The sequence below is a fragment of the Phoenix dactylifera genome, chromosome 14 (genome assembly GCF_009389715.1).
Source record: "Phoenix dactylifera cultivar Barhee BC4 chromosome 14, palm_55x_up_171113_PBpolish2nd_filt_p, whole genome shotgun sequence".
NCBI lineage: Eukaryota > Viridiplantae > Streptophyta > Magnoliopsida > Arecales > Arecaceae > Phoenix > Phoenix dactylifera.
The window spans coordinates 19401087-19422535 of NC_052405.1; the positions used below are offsets into that span (position 1 = coordinate 19401087).

Here is a 21449-nt window from a genome sequence, read left to right on the forward strand (position 1 = left end):
TGATTTTTATGTGATGAGATGATGATTCTAATAGCATTGTTAATGAGATTACAAAGTTTAGAATCATGATTAGCATGATCAGCAACCTATGTCATGACATAATCAGTTAGTTTTCAGATCTGAAAATTATAATTGTTGCATATGGTGATGATCATAGGATTCAAACCCTTTTGGTATCAAATGTAATGACCTGCGATGTGATCTGTGATGTCATGTAATTTTTCAGATGCTTGCATGCATCTTATTTGATGTTTTGAGAGGCCTGCGTGCCTCCTAAAAGGAGATGTAATTTATTTTTATTTTTATTTTACATCTAGTTGTATTTCTGTGATGTGATGTACGTCAACGATCAAGTCGAAGACGATGCATGAGATGAACAGGGGTCTAAGCGGTTGATGGCGATTGGATCAAGAGTTGGTCAAGGATCGAATCAAGGAGGCTTGGAACCAATTCAAGAGTTGAAGACCAGTTGATCGATTGACGTGCATGTGCTTGTAATACGACCTAACTAGAATCCATGATCATCACCTATTTAAAGTTTAGCTTTAATTTGATGCTGCGATTATAACTGTCTGTAATGTGCCGTTTGCATGTGATGTGAATGCGAGTCGGGTAGATAGGTTTACATGTGATGTAGCAAACCCAATTGAGACCTAAATCAAAACCTCCTCAATCAAGTCGAGAGTGAACCGACATGAGCAAGTCATATTAGATTAATTGATCTAATTGGTGTCTAGGAAAGCATAAAAGGTGGTTACTTAATTAGGACCTTACTCTCTGAGTAAGGGGAGCCTCCCACCTGCTTACCTGGCCAATTGTTCGATTACCTCTTATGAAGGGCTCAAGTTGCAAACACTAAGACCTGATTAACCAATATTAAGTCAATAGGTCTTCCACTGTAGTAGAGCTGCTAAGGCCTTTCTGATGTTGATTTGTCTCGGCTGGACATAGTGGTCAAGTTGCATCGGGGGGCTGGACCTCTCTATAGACATGAGATGTTGTAGGATAAAGGTGGGGTTGGGCACCAATAACTGTTAGGTGAGGACCCAATGACGACTTTATTCCTACGGTTATAAGGTGGGTCTGACTTAACTAAGCGATGGGACCAATAACTGTTAGGTGAGGTCTTCATGGCTTAGAGACCAAGTTACACTGCACCATGCTTGAGAAGCATTGTACAAGAGTTGTACACTCATCCATCTATGTGTCACCAATAACTGTTAGGTGAGGTGGCATGTAAATCGGTGGGACCGCAGTACCCACTAGAAACCCTAGTCGTGTGGGATTTTCGTTTCCCTACCAGGGGAGTGTGAGGGATTCGAGAAAATAGTGGGAGTTACATTTGTTCTAAAAGACCTTAGAACAGATTAGGATCAAGTACAAAAGTCTAACTAGAATCTTTACTCTCTGCAGATACAATGTCAGCTTCAAACCCTTTGACCTGTATTCTTGAGACCAACCGACTGACCGGAACCAATTACAAAGACTGGCTTAGAAATCTCAAAATTGTTTTGGACTGTGAGAAAATAGGCTACATACTCGATTCAGATATCCCCACACTACCAACACGTCCTACTGATGTTCAGCGTGAGATGCATAAAAAGTGGTTGGATGATGACATTAGAGTAAAATGCTATATGATAGCATCCATGTCTAATGAACTCCAATGCCAGCATGAAAATATGAAGACTGCTAGGGACATACTGGCACACCTGCAAGAGTTGTATGGTGAGCAGAGTCGCACAGCTCGTTTTGAAGTGTCCAAGAGGCTTTTCAAAGCAAAGATGCGCGAGGGGCAGTCTGTCCATGATCACGGTCTGACCATGATCAAGGACCTGGAGGAGCTTGAGAAGCTCGGTATGGACATGCACAAGGAATTACAAGTGGATTTGATCCTACAGTCACTTCCTGATTCATTTGGTCAGTTTATAGTAAACTACCACATGAATAAGATTGAATGCACTAAGACTGAACTAATCAACATGTTGGTAACTGCTGAGGGAGCCTTGAAAGGTTCAAGGGGCAATGTCCTTGCTGCTGAGTTGACTTCTGATTCCAAGAGAAAGTCTACTTGGAAGAAAAAGAAGCCTGCTAAGAAGCAGAAGAAAGACAGGAAGCCAAAGAAGGAAGTTCAAAAGAAAAAGGCTAACGACAAAGGAAAATGTTTCCACTGCAATGTCGAAGGCCACTGGAAGAGAAACTGTCCTTCATACCTCGAGAGCCTGAAGAACAAGAAAGGTGACACGCCTTCAGAAGGTATAGACTTGCTCATAATTGAAACTAATCTAACGGTTTCTTCTACTTCTAGTTGGGTTATAGTGCTCATTTGTGCACTACCATGCAGGGTCTAAAGGAAAGTAGAAGGCTGGCGGAAGGTGCGGTAACCCTTCGGGTTGGCAACGGGGCAAAAGTTGCTGCTGTGGCTGTGGGCACCTACCATCTGCGACTACCATCTGGATTTAGTTTATTACTTAGAGACTGCTATTATGTACCTGCTGCTAGCAGAAATTTGATTTCTGTTTCATGTCTAGCACAGGAAGGTCATGTTTTTACTTTTGACAAAGACTGTTGTTCTATTTATTTAAGAAATAAAATAGTCGCACGTGGTTTCATGATCGACAGTCTCTATCATTTACATATGGATGTATCTGTGAATATTACCGAGCAAGAAGTGAGTGCCAAAGGATCCAAAAGATCTAGAGATGAGATAAACCAAAGATATTTGTGGCACCTCAGGCTTGGCCATATTGGAGAAGACAGAATGAACAAAATGGATAAAGATGGGCTTTTAGGCTCATTGACTTCCGAGTCATATCCAGTTTGCGAGTCCTGTCTTCAAGAAAAAATGGCTAGACTGCCCTTTGTAGGACATGGGAGAGGACCACTGAAATACTTACCCTAGTACATACAGATGTATGTGGCCCATTCGATGTGCTAGCCAGGGGACGTTATTCTTACTTCATTACCTTTACCGATGATTATTCACGATATGGGTATGTGTATCTTATGAGACACAAGTCTGAATCTTTTGAAAAGTTCAAAGAGTTCAAGAATGAAGTAGAAAAACAAACCGGAAAATCTCTTAAGGCTCTTCGATCAGATCGAGGAGGAGAATACCTTAGTGGGGAATTCCGGGACTATCTCAAAGAAAACGGCATAGTCTCACAATGGACACCTCCGGGTACACCTCAACTCAACGGGGTGTCAGAGAGGAGGAATCGGACCCTGTTGGACATGGTCAGGTCCATGATGAGCTTCACTGATTTACCTATGTTCCTTTGGGGAGATGCCTTACTCACAGCGATTTATTTATTGAATAGAGTTCCCTCTAAATCCATTCCTACCACACCGTATGAGATATGGCATGGTAAGAAACCAAGTCTGGGTCATCTCAAGATTTGGGGATGTCCGGCCCACGTCAGGAGACTACAGGCGGACAAGTTAGAGGCTAGGACCATAAGTGCTCGTTTTATAGGATATCCTAAAGAGTCATTAGGATACAATTTTTACGTCTCAGAGGATCACAATGTGTTTGTGAGCCGTCATGCCATCTTCTTGGAAAATCAGTTTATCCTTGATAGAGGCAGTGGGAGGAAAATTGAGCTTGAAGAGAAAGTCTCTGAAAAGCAACGAGTCATGGATCCTATAGAACCAATTCATAAAGAGCCAGTACACGATGTCCCTCGACCACCTCGTAGATCTAGTAGGGTCTCTCATCCTTCCGATAGATACTTAGGTATACTAGAAGAGGATACCGAGAAAATATTCCTAGTAGGAGATAGGGATCACATACAGGATCCCAAAACCTACAACGAGGCGATATCTGATATCGATTCCGAGAAATGGCTGGAAGCTATGAAGTCAGAGTTAGACTCCATACATTCCAACCAAGTCTGGACCTTAGTAGACCCACCAGAAGGTATTGTACCTATTGGATGCAAATGGATCTACAAGAGGAAGATAGGTTCGGATGGAAAGGTAGAGACCTATAAGGCAAGACTTGTGGCGAAAGGGTATAGTCAGCGCGAAGGCATTGACTATCAGGAGACCTTTTCACCTGTAGCCATGCTAAAATCCATCCGAACATTGCTTGCTATTGCAGCATTTCATGAAGAAGGAACAACGGGAATTAATTAATTGGACTTAAACACAAATCCTACTTCGGGTAGGATTCCTAGAGTCCTAATTGGATTAGGACTGGGAATCCTAGTTGGAGTAGGACTGGGATTCCTACTTGGAATAGGATTCCTACAACCCTAATGAGATTAGGAATTTTGAATTAAAATTGGATTCCTACTTGAAGTAGGATTCCTAGAAATCCTAATTGGATTAGGACTTCGGATTCAAATAGAGTCCTAATTGGATTAGGACTAAAATTAAATACATCCTAATTGGATTAGGATTCCTTAAGTCTAAATTAATTAATTTCCTTTGTTCCTTCTTCAACCGAATATCAATCGAATTGATTACTCGTGATTCATAATCACTATTCAACCATCGGATCGGTCAATACTTCTAGTGTGTGTGACCCCATAGGTTCTACTCTGACTGGTAGTGAGATATATTATGATCTCTATCACAATATCATTGAAAACTCCTTTCAATGGGTTGGAACGATTCCAACTCAACTCATTAGGGTTTATCGATCATCAAGATAATCCCTATGAGTCCCACCATCCACCAGTGACACCTAGCAGCATGTAGTGGCTACCCAGTAGAATAGAAAGATGAACCTCTAGGTGCAGTTAACATATGATACAGTCCTACTATCGTGGATCCCTACAGGACGGAGGTCATGGACAACTCGTCAAACCCCATCGTCTGTCATATGTCAAGATTTATTCGACTTGAGTTCGATAGTGGAAAACTCTTTTTCCACTTTATATTACTGCCCTGGCCAAGGTCTTAGAACTCAGTCTAACAAATCACATAGGATCACTCTTCTTCTATCAAGGTCGATAGATTCCTTATAGGTGCATACCCTACTCCTACAGTGAACTTACTGCAGCCAATCTATACTGCATGGACCCATATGGCTAGAGACCATGTATGTGTGCAGTCAAACTACAATAACCTCACTGTGAGTAGCCGAAGCACCGCAGGTCAAAGGACCAGTCACACTACTGCAACATCAAGCAAGTCACTGACGAGTGGATAGACATCCAAGTGACTTCTTGTCTTGGTCACGCTCAGTACCCTTGTTCTCTAACAAGCACCTGCACTATCACTTCAGTGTCCCTACACTGTGGACTCAAGTCTCGTCCATCCAGAAGGAAAGTGATCTGTGCACTGATCGGATCGATCACCGTCCTCGTGATGATCCATTGATCAGGAGCATTTAGAAATTAATCACCAATGATACATGGCTCAAATTCTCAACTCTTGAGAATATGTATCATCATCTTATTAATTCCTTGGACGATTCATAGACACATAAATAATATGAATGAAAAGATGCCTTTTATTTATTCAATAATAAACAGTCAAGTACAAAATTATATCCCTAGAATCAACAATGTGTCAGCCAAATTGGCTTCTAGGGCATACATCTAACAAGAGGTTCATTATTCTATTCTGCTGGATAGCCACTACATACTGCTAGGTGTCACTGGTGGATGGTGAGACTCACAGGGATCATCTCAATGGTGGATAATCCCTGGTGAGTTGAGTTGGAATTGTTTCAACCCATTGAAAGAAGTTTTCAATGATATTGTGATAGAGATCGCAATATATCTTGCTACCAGTCAGAATAGAACCTATGGGGTCACACACATTAGAAGTATTGACCGATCCGATGGTTGAATTGTGATTAAGAATCACATATGATCAATTAGATTGATAAATGGTTAACCCGCTAAGAGTTAGTGGTTAGAAGAAGGAACAATTGCAATCGGATTGCAATTTAATTTAATTAATTGGATTTAATTAATTGGACTTGATCACGAGTCCTACTTGGAGTAGAATTTTGGAAGTCCTAATTGGATTAGGATTTCAAATTAAATTAGAATCCTACTTGGAGTAGGATTTCTAAAGTCCTAATTGTCTTAGGGCTGAAATTTAAATAAGTCCTGATTAGATTAGGATTTTCTTAAGTCCTAATTAATTTTAATTTTAATCTAATTAATTAAATGACTCCTAATTGGATTAGGATTGAAGAGTTCAATAGAGTCATGGTTCAATTAAATCCTAATTAGATTAGGATAAGGGGGAAATTGAAATGGGTTCATATAAATCCTATTTTGAATAGGATTGGACTCATGAAATGAACCCAAATTAAATCACCCTTTAATTTGATTAAATGGTAGATTTAATTGGACTTGAGGGAGGGGCGTACGCCCCTCCCCTTGGGATATTCGTGGAAGAAAAAGGAGGGGCGTAAGCCCCTCCTTGCTGCCGAATTAAGGAGATAAGGGTGAGCTCCTAAAAATTAGGAGCTCATCCTTATCTAACAGAAAAATAAAAGGAGGAGGGGTTCGGCCCCTCCTCTCATCCTTTTCTTTTGGTGTTCATGGCAGCAAGTCATCCTCCTCCTCCTCCTTTGATCCGCAAGCAAGAAAAGAGGAAGAAAAATCCTTGGTGGCTCTCCTCCTTCTTCCTTTTGGTTCCAAAACAAAGAAAAGGAAAAAGGCTGCGCAAGGTTTTTCAAATCTTCTTCCTTGGTCCTTCCTTCTTCTTCCTCCTCTCAAGGCAATCAAAAGTTGATTCAAAGGAGAGGACTTCAGCCATCAATAGCCATCTCTGCAAGGGAGCTAGCATCCCGGGGAGATCCAAAGGCTTCGATCGACTCACTACTTCGTGTGGATACCTGTAGAAGCCGGACGCGTGTGCGGCTTCCACTAAACCTTCATTAAATACCACGTGAATCAGATTTGCGGAGACCATCTATCCGCACAAGATGAAGATATGATCTTCTTAATCATGATTTTAAAATGATTTAATAAGAATTTAATCCTAATCTATCTATAAATGGTTTTAAAATACGTTCATGCGATGAACGGGATATGCACATGTCTTTCCGCTGCATATCTGAAAATTTTTAAATTTTCAGTGGCATGTGACATCTCCTAACATTTATGGCAGAATTTGATGGGGTCCTCATCAATAGCATAGTGGTCCCCGCATGTTGAGTCCAACGCCAGAATGGCCCGACGGCACAACTGCCCCGGGCCGCCAAGGTCTGTTGCTTTGTTATAAAATGGAGTTTCGAAGAGTATGTGATAGGTTCAATCATATCAGCACTAATGCACCGGATCCCATTAGAACTCCCCAGTTAAGCGTGCTTGGGCAAAAGTAGAACTAAAATGGGTGACCCATTGAGAAGTCCTCATGTTGTACCCCTTTTATTTTTCACCCCTTTTTTATTTTCTAATAATATTTTTTTTAATTTTTTGACTTTTTGCTTTTTTCACTTCGGATCATTTTTTTGCTCCGAAAATAATCCGAGTCTGGAGACTGGTGGTGTCATGCAGCATAGTGGGCCCCGCACATTGAGTCTTACGCCAGAACGGCTCCGACAGCGCGACTACCCCGGGCCGCTAAGGTCTACTGTTTTGTTATAAAATAGAGTTTCCAAGAGTATGTGAAGGTTGCGATCATTCCATCACTAATGTGCCGAATCCTATCAGAACTCTGCAGTTAAACATGCTTGGGTGAGAGTAGTACTTGCATGGGTGACACCCTAGAAAGTCCTCGTGTTGCACCCCTCTTATTTTTTGCCCCTTTTTTATTTTCTAGTAATATTTTTTTCAATTTTTAGGCTTTTTGCTTTTTCCACTCCGGATTATTTTTTGGCTCCGAAGATAATTCGAGTCTGGAGACTGGCGGTGCCATGCAGCATAGTGGGCCCGTGCATTGAGTCTTGTGCCAGAGCGGCTCCGATGGTGCAACTGCCTTAGGCCGCCAAGGTCTGCTGCTTTGTTATAACATAGAGTTTCGAAGAGTATGTGTTGGGTGCGATCAAATCAGCTCTAATGCGCTAGATCCAATCAAAACTCTGCTGTTTAGCATGCTTGGGCAAGAGTAGTATACTATGATGGGTGACCTCTTTGAAAGTCTTCGTGTTGCATCCTTTTTATTTTTTGCCCTTTTTTTTATTTTCTAATAATATTTTTTTCAATTTTTGTGCTTTTTGCTTTTCCGACTCCGAATCATTTATTCGCTCTAAAAATAATTCGAGTCTGGAGACTGGCAGTGCCATGCAACATAGTGGGCCCCACGCATTGAGTCTTGCACCAGAATGGCTCCGACGGTGTGACTGTCTCGGGCCGCCAAGGTCTGTTGCTTTGTTATAAAATGGAGTTTCGAAAAGTATGTATTGGGTGCGATCATATCAGCACTAATACACCAGATCCTATCAGAACTCCGCTGTTAAGCGTGCTTAGGCCCCACGCATTGAGTCCTATGCCACAATGGCACCGACGGCCCGACTGTCTCGGGCCACCAAGGTCTGTTGCTTTGTTCTAAAATAGAGTTTCGAAGAGTACGTGATGGGTGTGATCATACCAGCACTAATGCAACGAATGGGTGACCCCCACGAAAGTCCTCGTGTTGCACCCATTTTATTTTTCACTCCGTTTTTCATTTTCTAGTAATATATTTTTCCAATTTTGGGCTTTTTGCTTTTTCCACTCCAGATCATTTTTTTCACTTTGAAGATAATTCGAGTCTGGAGACTGGCGGTGCGATGCAGCATAGTGGGCCCCACGAGTCCTGCGCCAAAATGAGCCGAACGACGCGACTGCCCTAGGCTGCCAAGGTCTGCTGCTTTGTTATAAAATGGAGTTTCAAAGAATATGTCATTGGTGCGATCATAGCAGCACTAATGCAATGGATCCCTTCAGAACATTGTTGTCAAACGTGCTTGGGCGAGGGTAGTACTAGGATAGGTGACCTCCTGGGAAGTCTTCGTATTGCACCTTTTTTATTTTTTGCCCCTTTTTTTTATTTCTACTAATATGTTTTTCCAATTTTGGGGCTTTTTGTATTTTCCACTCTAGATCATTTTTTTTCTTCGAAAATAATCTAAATCTAGAGACTGGTGGTGCCATGCAGGATAGTGGGCATCCACCTTCAGACTCAAAATGGTACTATAAGTACTAACTTGAGTTTGGAAATTAAATCACGAATGTACCGAAAAACTGATGTACTAGGTGAAAAGTTGGAGTAGATCAAAAGCTGATGTGACATGATAGACTAGGAACTAACATAACGGCTCAGAGACTGACATTGTGGTAGATCAAAAGCTGATGTGGCAGCATAGAGCCTGTGTGGCAGAACACGAGCTATTATAGCAGCTCAAAAGATGATGTAGTGGATTAGGAGTTGATTATAACAACTCAAAAGCTAATATAGCAGACTAATATGTCTAATTGATGTGACAGGCTGACATGTTTGTCGACGTGGCTGATTAGCTTGCTTGATGATGTGGCAGCGAGAAGATACAAAAAAGATGATAGTTGAAGTGTTGACAGATCTTAGAGAGAAGGCAACCGAAGCTCGAGGATGCTCGTAGATAAAAGCACCATGGAAGAAGAGCAAGTGACCTCGAACTGAATAATGAAGGAGCCAGAGGCAGCTCTGGTCCCATCCCGAAGTTGAGGATACCGTGGTTACCCCGCCGGCCAGATCCCATTGATGTGACGGAGTCCAAGCACTGTTGCGCCCTAGATGAACCTGTGGATCGACGACAATGCCTCAATGATGGAGGCCTTCATGGCCACCGCCATCGACCTCCAGGGCTTCTCCTAGGCGTCGCCACCCGCCACCTCGATGAAGGAACAGGAGCACCGGAAGAGGGTGCTCGGGGAGCTTAACTCCCTCATTTTCGGTGGCGCCGACGTGTCTTTGCCTGACACGAAGGAACAAGAGCACCGAAAGCGGGTGCTCAGGGAGCTAAACTCCCTCATCTCTGGTGGTGCCGGCGTGTTGTCGCCCGACGAGGTTGTGGAGGAGGTCGTCATTAACACGGAGGAACATGAGCACCGAAAGTGGGTGCTCGGAAGCTTAACTCTCTTATCTCTGGTGGCATCAGCATGTCCTCGCCCGATGAGGCTGTGGAGGAGGAGGTCACCGACATGGAGGAACAGGAGCATCAGAAGCGGGTGCTTAGGGAGCTTAACTCTTGAGAGAGACGTGTTCGAGGGCCACCGCTATCGCGGCCATCGGCAAATGGTCTCGGCACGGGAAGAGAGCCATCCCAACCGAGGGCGTAGACAGGAGGGGCGACTGCAATGCCTACATAGATTAGGGTCAGCATATCTTTCCGATTGTAGTAAAGATGAAGAAAAAGAAAAGGCTAGATTTCTTTCATATTTGAAGAAGGAGGTTTTAAAAGCCGCCGTGTCCGAAGCCCCGGCTACGCCCCCCCCAAATGAGGTAGGAGAAACAAATGATCTACGAGTGACGACAATGACCATAGCAAAGGCATAAGAGATGATAGCAGCAGGTTATGTGATCGGTGGTTCTGATACCATGTTGAAATATTTGGAGAAAAAGAGAAAAACAAAAAAAGAGAGAAAAAAGTAATTTTATTTCTCCGTTCCATCATATTTGATACATCTCAGGGGTTATATATACTTGTATATAGACTCTATACAAGAAAAATAATATAGGCTGATATAAGATAATGCTGGTAAAGAAAAATAATACTGATCGATCATGCTAACAAAGAAGATAATATTGGTCGAGATCAGTCTAAAATAAAATTAAAAAAAAAAAAAAAAAAAAAAAAAAAAAAAGCTAATAAAGGTTGTTATGTGAACCCTAAAATCATGCTAACACCCACCACCGTGGACCCTGCCCCTTCCTTTCTCCTCCTCCTCGTGGGCCATTGTCACCCCAACTGCCGGCCATGCGTGCCAACATTAATGCTTCCTAGAGAGAGCTCACCACAAGTAAAAGTGAAACCGTGAAAGCTTTGAGAAAATCATTGGAGAGGGAATGGATGGCATTAAGGTCAGAGGCAGCAGTGAGACAGTGGAGGAGGAGGGAGCAAGTGGCATTCGAAAGGGTTAACTAGGGCTGGCAGTGGGCCTTGTGGAAGAGGGAGACGGAGTGTTCGGGTTCAATGGTGGGGAGAGGGAGGTGATGACTGAGGTGGGTGTTGAGGCCCCAACGCTAGCCACGGATGAGTTCGACGAACTTGGTGACGGCGGTGGATTGTGGAAGGGGCCGGCGGAGGACACAGGCGTCACAACCAAGCCTAGCGGGCAGGGCAAAGGTTGCGGCACTATCCGGAAGGGTTTGGAAGGATGAAGAGGAAAAAGGTTTAGGATTTTTTCTGGTGGAGCGGTGCACAAAAGTGTCGCGAGTGGGTGGGGCGGTGCTCGGGACTTTTTTTAGGCGCTAGGCACAAGCTTGCGTTTGTTTGGGATTTTCTTTTCGTTTTTTTTTTTTTTTTTTTGCAAGTATTGTAGCTCCATGTTGTGGGCTGCTAAAACCCTGATCTACAGTTGAGCTGGTGGATCGGGTATAAGATATAATTTTCTGATTATAACCACTGAAAGCTGACGAATCTATATTTTTTTGGGAAAGATAAAAAACAAGCACCGAAGCATATCCCTTATTTAGGTTATTTATCGCCGTGACACGTTTGCTCCTGACTGGGTACACGCGTTAGCGTCGCTGTACCAGCCAGGCTCTTAAGCCGATGTCGTGGCCCGGTGCAAAATTAACCATTGTATCGGTTTTTCTTTGCCGAGATTGCTGGTGATAAACCCATGTAAATCCCATCTCAGCGAGATGTAGACCGTGTCTACCTATAGAAATCCGCATCTATTCTGATACCGCGCCGAGTAGAGGAATAGAGGGAGGAAAAATGGAGGCGAGCGGCCGTAGGTACAGGAGCGTCGCCCCGCAGCCAGCCAGCGGCAGGAATCGGAGTTCAATCCACTCTCTCGGCACCGACCTCCTCTGCGCGATTTTTTCCCGTCTTGACCTCTTCGTACTCGTCCGCTGCTCCGTCGTCTGCAAGTCATGGTCTCTTTCTCCCCTTTCAAGATTCCCCTTCTAATTTCTTCTTTATTTCAACAACGTGCTGTGTTCACGCAAATGTTAAGAGCATTTCCATTTAAACTTTCTGTTTCTAACTACCTAATCTTTGGTAAAAAAAACTCAAGATGGAGAAAATTAGTGGGATGAAAAATTCCCTGTAATTCCACGTATTTTTGGCTCTGTGTAGACAGTTATAAAACTAAACTGGGATGTAAACTCTATATTGTTTTCTTGGCTATTGTGTTAAATTCGTCTCGGCATAAACAAATACTGTATTTACTTGATTAAAGTGCTTAAATTCGATCAAAGGTTGATTGTGGACATTACAAATATTTCTTAATTTTTTGATCCACGAGGTGTTGATGGCCCGTTATTGTCTTATAAAATTTGCCTTCAGATCTCAACAGTAGATGGTAGCCGCTCAGTTACGCCCTCTTAAAACTACATGACAAAGAATCTGTTTGTGCCCTGATAGACAGCTCAGCCTGATTTTGTTAATGTTTTCATGTACTGTCCAAAATATAGTGTACCAAAACTTTACGAGTATGGATTTCTCTAACTCAATATTCTCCACATATGAACTCAGAAAAGCTACAATCCACATTTCTATTGCAAGTCTACTTGTGGGGACCCGTGCGGGTGTGTGTTTAGTCCATCGGCTATGCACTATGTAGATCTTGGACATATATAGAGGATCAAGAAACCCAAATAACACTTTTTGTCTAGTCTTTTTTGGTTAAGTCCTAGTTTGTAATAAATGGTCTTAGAGCGGACCTAGCTCATGGCTATATGGACTAGAAGATACTACATTAGAGTCCTATTTGGGCTGATCATGAGCTGATCATGGTGTTTGTGATTGGATTTGTGGTACTTGTAACTGGATTAAAACCTTTAGCCTGACGAGAACGTTAAAGCTTAAACGGAAGAGTATATGAGAACTCGTAGGGTGTTTGTTTAGTCCGACATTGGCTATGCACAAGTCGATATTAGGTGTTTATATAGAGCCAAAGAATCCAAATAACATCTTTTGGCTAACTTTTTGGGTCAGATCCTGGGTTATTATACAACTATTCCAACAATATGTTATTTTCTGATAGTCATATTGATCATACTTCACAGAAAATGATGTATTTCACAACCAACATATGCAAAGTGGTATCTTGCTTTTATATAAACGGTCAAGAGAATGTGCTACCTATTTTATAAATATTGTTTTTTGTATTCTGAGTGAATTTAAAAATTGTACCATACTAAAGCTTAATTGACGTGACATTTTGTTGAAGATTTCGTATGCTGTTGTTCATTGTCATCCTTTTTAACAACAGGTGTTAAAGCTTCCCTTCTCTGAAGTGCTTTACTGAATGTAAATTATATTATTGACAATAATCAACAATGTGCAGCCTTTTCTTAGAGTGCTTATTTAGTAGCCTTCCTATTGGAGTGCATTTGAAAGTGTATTTTGGCTGTTGTGGCATTTTGTCAGAGATTTCCTTATGGTGTGCTGGCACTCCATAGAGTGAACTTCATATTGACTGTATGAAATTCTTGCAGGTTTCAAAAACATGAAACTTTTTCATGGAACTATTGTGCATCCCCATTTCATTATTTTATCCATATTGCAATAATTCAATGAGAATTCCAATATAAGGAGAATTATCATACAACGGTATCCTTCTTGTTTTTTTATGAGATTGTTCTCATGCATTCATCATAATGAAAGCTTTATTTTTTAATCATGTGCATGATGTGATTTTCTTAAGGGCATCATGTAATTCTGTAAAACATTGTATGTCTTAGGGGTATATACCTTCTAGTAATTTATATAGAATCTTGATTATATTTTTATTGATACAATTATGGGATCCTAGGGGTAGTGGTGGACATCTGAAACTATGTTCCTAGCTACTTAATTCACTCATCTAAAGTATTGTCCGAGGAACTTATTTCTTAGCACTATGATCCATTGCAAGGTAGTCCTTGTGTCTTATAAATTCCCTCGGTTCTCAAGCATATGGTGTTTGTGTAAGACTATGCTGCCAGGAAAGGTGGTACCATCCTGAACTGCCCGGTTTGGGATGTACCAAGCCGTATCAGAGGTGGACCGGTATGGTTTTGCCCCTTGGTTCAAGAAATCCAGTGAGAGAAGGGGAGAGGGAGAGGGAGAGGGAGAAGGAGAGAGCGAGAAAGAGAGAGAGAGAGAGAGAGAGGGAGGGATAGAGAGGGAGAGGAAGGGAGGGAGGGAAAGAGTTGGAGGGAGGGCTGGACCCTTCGGTTCCCCTATTTCGAACGGAACAAGGGCCAAGGGTCCTCCTTTCCTCTTCATCCTTCTCCCTCTTCCCCTCCCTTGTAGGTTCCCCCTTTGTCAGTATGCCCTGACGATATTGCCAGACAATTGGCACGGGTCTTGGTACCATTACTGCCTTCTTAAATTGCTGCATCTTCAGTCTTCACTATTAAAATATGCTTCTTAATGCCTCATGTGTAATACAATACGAGAAAATTTATGACATGAGTTCCTTATGCATTTTCACTTGACATGGAGTTCATTATGCAGCATCGGTGGGGTAAACATTCTTATTTATTTGAACAAAAGATCTTCATTCTTCTCTGAACTTTTTGATGTAAAACTAAACACATGGAGATTGTTTAAAATAAGATAAGTAAAGTTTTGAGTGGCAACTAATATTTGTCAGTTTTGAATTACATGGGTTTATCTCTTAAGAGATCTGAAGTGCAACCTTTTATCTTTATATCAGGAACAATGTCATCTACCAATCTTCATTAATGAGAGATCTATATTACAAAAAGAATCCACGTATCAGGAGCAGCTCCGATATATCAATTCCTTTAGAAACATCGATGAAGATCTATTTAGAAGAGCTAGCCATGGAACAGCATAGATTAGCTCTTACAAGTGGTTCTGCTGAAGTTCATCAATGGACTGGTCATCCTGTCAGGTATGCTCATTTGTCTGGTTCATCCTATATATGTGGTATTTGTCAGTTTTTATTGCCTGTGCTATGCACTGAATAGATCTGCACCAGACTTTTTTTTTTTATTTTTTATTTTTACAAGCTACTTCTATAAAAATTGTGATAATAAAACCATCGTGGTTCAATTTGCTGTTTTACGAAAACAGTACTGCTGTAAGGCTGTAATGTTGGTGCATGCATGTATTCTTGCATCCTTTGAAAATATGTTCACAATTTGATTATTTATACTCATATGCATATCTTTTTTCCAAAAATAACATTTTTTTTAATAACCAAAATAACTAATAATTTATGCTAAAATGTTTAATAATCAAAATAACTATTTCCATCACTCATGCTAAGTTCTTACTAAGGATTCTTTGTGTGGATGGCCCTGCTACCTGATCTTGGTTTAACTTAAATTTTGGGTTCACTGAAGCACTAAATTGTGAGATAGTTTTCTCTATCTTTTGTTTCTTTTTTTGTAAATAAACCGTACAAAGATCCTCCTTATCGGGAAGTTTCATTTAGTAATATAGTTCCATTCTTTACTCTCTTGTACCCATTTTTTTTCCAATTTCATCTTCATTGCATGATCCTCACATCAAATAATGATTAATCTGGAGGCTAGAAGTGGCTAATAACCTGTCAATCTCAAAGCATTTTATTGATGTAAGATCAGTCAAATTACAAGCAGCGTGCTACATATAATGTCACGTTGGGGTTACTAAGGGATTTTTAGATCCCAAGGTGTAAGAATCCAGTAAGCTGTTTACTAGTTTCCAAGGATAAGAAGCAAACTTCATGTAGACATGGAGTGGGTTTTCAAATTTGAATGAGAGGGCATAGAGTTTGGCATCACTTCCAGCTTTTATTTTTCAGTCTTCATGAAAACTAAAACCAGTTTCTACTACTACTACTATTATTATTGTTGATGATGATGATTTTCATTTTTATTTTTAACTGGTACCCAGAACTTGTTTGGTAGTCGGTTGGGTTTTGTTTGGTGGCGGTGGCGACAGGGAGGTGGTGATGGTGACCATAGGCGGTTTTGGCTTTTAAGAACTTCGATAGTTTCCACAATTTCTAGAAACTGAGAACGGGTTTTCAAACAAATGAAAAAGGAAATTGGGTTACCAAATGCTATTTCTACTTCAGTTTCTGTGTTTTTGGAAACAAAAACTGGAAATGGGAAGTAATGCCAAACAGGGCATAGCTGTAGAGGTTAGCTGGGCAACCTAGAAAAGCTTGATATTCTTGATTTTGTGAATCAAAAGATTTTTGAGATTTTTTTTTAATTTTATCGTTCTTCTTTTTCAAAGAGTCCTTGATATTGGCTGGCCCATCTATTTTAAAGAGGAAGATGACTGTTATCAAGCAGAAGAATTTGGAATTGGAGTAATTCGATTTTTGGAGGTTTAGTTGTTGCATTTAAGCTTTTATTTTCCTCTCTCTAGTTTTCATTTTCTTTCTATCCTTGTATTTTTCCTTCAGTGCTTCCTTCTTCCTGTTTCTTATTTAGTAGCTTAACCATCATATTCCAAATCCTAATCTGTTCCAAAGTATCGTCTAGCAGACGTCTTAAAGGCTTCTTAGAACTCATCTCTGGAGCTCTGTACATATGCCAAGATATTATCCTAAAGTAACTATATGTTTGAGATGCTAAACCTATTTCAAATTTTTTAGTTCTTCTTTCAAATGTTTAAGTTCTTGCTTCATCATACAGTCTGTCTTGTTCCTTCCTAGCAACCCTTCTATGTATCACAACAGGTCTACAGTCTGAAACTAAAGAATGAGATTTAATCTATTAAATTCTTCAGGATTCGTGATTTTCCCTAGCCTTTAGATGCATCAACACACTCAAAGGCCTCAACCATCCTACTCCTATTTTTTCTCTCTGTTTTCTGCTGTACTGTTTTGTCTTGTTATTCAGCCTTTACAATATCTTTCCACGAGAAGCTCTAGTATTTAAGCTGAATTAGAAGCAATGCACTAATCAAATATGATGATCATTGGTTCAAAATGAGGTCAAGGTTTGAAGAAGAATGGTTATGGAGGATCTGATCCCGCAGGCTATCAGGATCCTTAACATGGTAAGACAATGAGACAAAGTAAATTTGATTCCAACATTCGGCCTAGACTATTACAACCTTGTCTTGGATGAGAAAATATGCAAAAAAATTGGTGGTGATAGATGACCAATTAGTGTGAGAAGGTAGATCAGCCACATTACAAGATGGATAGGGGACATAGAGTCTCTGTAAGGATGAAGAATTTACTGACAGAAGCAAGGTATGCTGAACTGACCGGAACCGGTCGGTTTAGCCGGTACCGGTACGAACCGGGCCAGTTCGCGCCGGTACAAGCCGGTACCGGTGCGAACCGGCTGGTTCGCACTGGTCCAACCATTTAAAGCCACTCTATGGCATTTAACGCATCCGCGTGGACGCGCTGATTTTTTTTGGGAATCGCGCGCGGACACGTGAGCGGAGAACGCGCGCCCACGCGCGATTCCCCGCGCAGGAACCGCGTTCGCGGATGATTCTTCAGCAGGGAATCACGCTCCACAGAGTGGCATTTGACGCGTCCGCGGACGCGCGCGGACGCGTTGTTTTTTTTTTGCTTTTTTTTTGATGTTCGCGCGCGCGGCTCCGGATCGGTACCGGTTCCAAGCCGGTACAGAACCGGAACCATACCGGTACCGGTGCTCACCGGTATACCGGTACGGTCGGTCCGGCGAACCTTGGTCAGAAGTGATATTTATTGTTTTGACATTTTGGGAACAATATCTAAAGGATAATGAAATGCTATACAAGGTAGACATGTCAAAAGGATCGCTAAAAGATCTGCGGAGTCTAAAATTATCTAGCACATTTGAAGCCATTGATGGTGCATTTTGCATTGACTTATAAGTATCAGAATAACAGTTGGCAAAAGGAGGTAGCGTAACCAATATCTTAAGTGTCAATACCAGACTCCATACTGATACCTTACTGTTATACAGCAGTCCGGTACAGTATACATTGTACTCAACACATGGTGTGCTGCTGGAGTTTGCATAACATTTGTACCATGTGGTGTTATAAGGGTGTATCAAGCCCTAAATTTTGTTGATATTGTATCAGGTAAGCATAGTACATCTAGGACCTGCTAGTACAAGTTGATAGTTGAAACCTTATTCAGAACACTTAAGGGCAACATAAGTCAAGAATTAGTGGTGGAGAACTGATGTTTGGTATTCTGCTTCAATTGTCTTGAAGGTCTCTGTGAGGTGCTCTAGGCAAGAATAGCGCTCTACCTTGTGGAGATCTATGGGAGGAGTCATAATAAAATCATATAAAGTAAGCAATAAAAAACACTACTACATCTTATGCAAGTAGAGAGGGCTATGATGTGCCATGAGTGGCTCATATTCTAGTCTACGTAAAGGTTACCCCGTAACTAACATTTAAACTAAGAGCCTCTTCTTTTTAATTAATATTCAGCAATAACCTTGGTAGATTTTGGATATGTATGCAGGTCTAGGGAAGCCAAAAAAATCTTCTGGCTACTTTTTTGGGTGAGGTTTTGGATCGTTGCACATGAACTATCCTGTGTTTTTTTTTTTTTTTGGTGTGTGTGTGGGGGGGGTACTCCTTAGTTGTAAGTTGCAATTGAAACTTTACCGGGCCCTGGCTTTATAAACAAATGGACTTGCTCTTATCTTGTCTGCACTCCTTGGTTTTTGTATGTCTTCCTTGAAACTATAGTTGGTAAATCTTTTAACTGAAGAGTGGCTCTAAGGATCTAGGGACTCATGGTGTTTTCTATTCTTTTGGTTTGATGTCTTTGGATTATTATAACATAAACGGGTTAATTCCTATTTTTAAATGAATGTCTATATATGTATGTATGCGTATATATTCAAGTTGCATCATTGTGTTTTGCTGTTAGAGATGTTGGAACACTTGAACCATCTGATGGTCATTGACATCCCTTTGTGATCTGAGTTTGTGACACGACAGTTATACCTACTTATCGTGGTGGGAAAAACAGACACATGTAGTAGCTGCAATAGTATATTCTTTCTTTTATGACCAATTGCTTGGAATATAATAATATGTTGTCATGCTTATGTGCAAGGTACGTCTTCTTGGTACCGAGCCCCGTACCAGTGCCGTACTATTACTGTGTCAGTAGGATACGGTACGAGGCTGGTTTGGCATACCGAGTGTCGCTATATCTCTTATACCGTATATCGGTGCTGAACCGGTATGGTACAGTATGCTTTATACTGTCCGGTTTGGTATGGTATGGCATATCTTGCTTTCATATTTATATTGTAGTTCATATTCCTTGATCTTATTTGCCTAGTTTTGATCCGTCACATGCAATACCTCTTTAGTTTATCTTTTATACAAGTTTTTTTCTTAAGTCATAAATTACGCAGTTCAAAAAATTTTGGTTTAAACTCTAATTTTTTTTAATAATCCTTTTTTTTGACCAAAGATGAAGTATTGACTATAGAAAGCTTAATCAAATTGAAGTTATTTGGAGAAATTAGAAATATATGTTTTTTCCATATTGGCCTGTCTCTTTTATCCCCAAGATGATTACATGCATCTTGATCGATCAAGTATTTGTCCTATTCATTCTTAAGCAACCATTATCCCACAGAATGTCACCAAAAAATTGTCTACATCATGAAATGACTTAGTCTTAAGCAACCATTATCGACATGATCCTTCTTATATTGTTGATGGATGCCACCAATTTAGGTTTTCTTTTTCACTCCACCACCCTAACTGCTTTTCTAGCCAGGCAATTTTCCTATTCTTCCGATCAATAGGGCTACATCCTTCAAATTTTTTGCTTCATAACAAGAGTTTAGTAATAGGAAAGAACTTGTTATGCATAAGTTTATCACACATGCTTGTTTTTTAGCTACTTGTCAAGTCTAGGGGCTTTGCAGGAGAAAAAGCTAGACCTTTATAACATCCACTAGATTGACATGAGAGGCCGCTCATTACTTTTTGGGCCTGTTTGGTTGGGGGGAGTTGGACTTTGGAACAGGAATGAAAATGAGCGAATCCCATTCTAGCTGTTTGGTTGGAGGAGTCCCATTCCCGTTCCGATTCCAAGGAGGAATGAGAATGCCCCAATCCCCCAAAGCCGAATCCCTACTCTCCTCTAGTATTCAAATTTCATTCCAATTCTGATTCCAGTCATGGACCAAACATGTCCGGGGATACGGCCATTCCGATTCCGGTCATGAACCAAACACACCCTTTATGTAGTTTTTTTTAGAACTAGGATGAAATTGCATATATGTAGATTGTTTTTGCTTCTTTACTATTTTATTTTCTTACAGGGTTAATATATGTCGCATGAAGAGGGGAGTTATTCTTACAGGAGTTGGAGATAAGGTATTGATAATTTGTATTAATATCTTCCATCGCTTTGTTATTGCTGATTAAAGAATCAGTTACAGTAAATCTTATTTTATAAAGTTGTATAAGAATTTTACATTTGTAGGCTTTTGTCAAGGTATATCTGTAAAATATCAGTACAAAAAAATGTACAATGTAGTAGAATACATATTGTAGTGCTGAACAAAGTTCATCTTTATTTCCTAATATATTCATGTTTAACTAGTTAACTAGTTTAAGACCAGTGCAACACACGTAGAAGAGGCTGGTGAAGATGGAACTAAGTATATCTGGGCAATAACCTGAGTATACCTGACTCCTTTATTATTTAAAGTTTAATCTGTATTTTGATCCTACATTTTTGTTAGAGATTTTGCTAACTAGAACCAAAGGATAAATGTATCCCTAGCTCGATGATCCAGAACCACTGGCAATCTTGTGAGATCAAGCAGATGAAAAGGTGATTATTGTGATAGTAATTTTTTCATGCTATGCACAACTAGACAAATAGACATATCCAAGTGTTTTCCAATAACAGAGAAATTATGCAAGGAGCTCTTTTCTATTTTCCTTCTTGAAATGATCCTTTTACAAGGGGTTAGTCTGCACATGCAGACCCCACACAACATGATAAACCAATTAATGGTGAAAAATATAAATAATTGATGGACAGTGAGCAATTTAACATCAAATTATTGCATATATTATTTGATCATGCCCACCTTGTGGGAGAAATCTATTGGTCTTATCCAGTCAAGACTTTCAATAAAAGCATCTGCAATATGTGCTCTGGCAAAAGGTGTTCATCCTTGTTCTGCCTTCTCCTGAATAAAGACCTTGCATGGTCGCATGTCTTTTGGCACTCAACCATATATCCGTACAAGTATATAGAATGTCTTGTTCAGTAGAATAGTCAATGCACTTCAGCATGCTAAGCATGCTCTTGGAATTCAGGACTAATTAGAATGTGGTTAATAGCTTGCTATTTATAGTTACTCTTATGACCAATCTCTCACATTAAATTCCTAAAGCAAGTACGTTCATAAGTAGGTAATTGGTAGGTATACCTATGCATTTG

The 21449-nt window shown here is 40.6% G+C and overlaps 1 protein-coding gene and 2 pseudogenes across 6 annotated transcripts in view; all 3 read left to right on the forward strand.

Annotated features, from left to right (window-relative positions):
* The first annotated feature begins 7219 nt into the window (after window positions 1-7219).
* Window positions 7220-7338, forward strand: LOC120113194 (annotated as a pseudogene).
* A 1461-nt stretch (window positions 7339-8799) lies between these two features.
* LOC120113189 lies at window positions 8800-8918 on the forward strand (annotated as a pseudogene).
* A 2487-nt stretch (window positions 8919-11405) lies between these two features.
* The window catches only part of LOC103697300 (F-box/WD-40 repeat-containing protein At3g52030), a 61085-nt gene continuing 51041 nt past the window's right edge, over window positions 11406-21449 (forward strand). The window contains exons 1-4 of one of the 6 annotated variants that reach the window (XM_039133875.1): window positions 11406-11976; window positions 14748-14948; window positions 19086-19253; window positions 20314-20368. In XM_039133875.1, the coding sequence (XP_038989803.1) occupies window positions 11816-11976; window positions 14748-14948; window positions 19086-19253; window positions 20314-20368 (585 nt within the window). In that variant the 5' untranslated portion in view covers window positions 11406-11815. The remainder of the gene's footprint in view (window positions 11977-14747; window positions 14949-19085; window positions 19254-20313; window positions 20369-21449) is intronic. The other 5 variants (XM_039133869.1, XM_039133871.1, XM_039133870.1 and 2 more) reach the window with 5 other exon arrangements.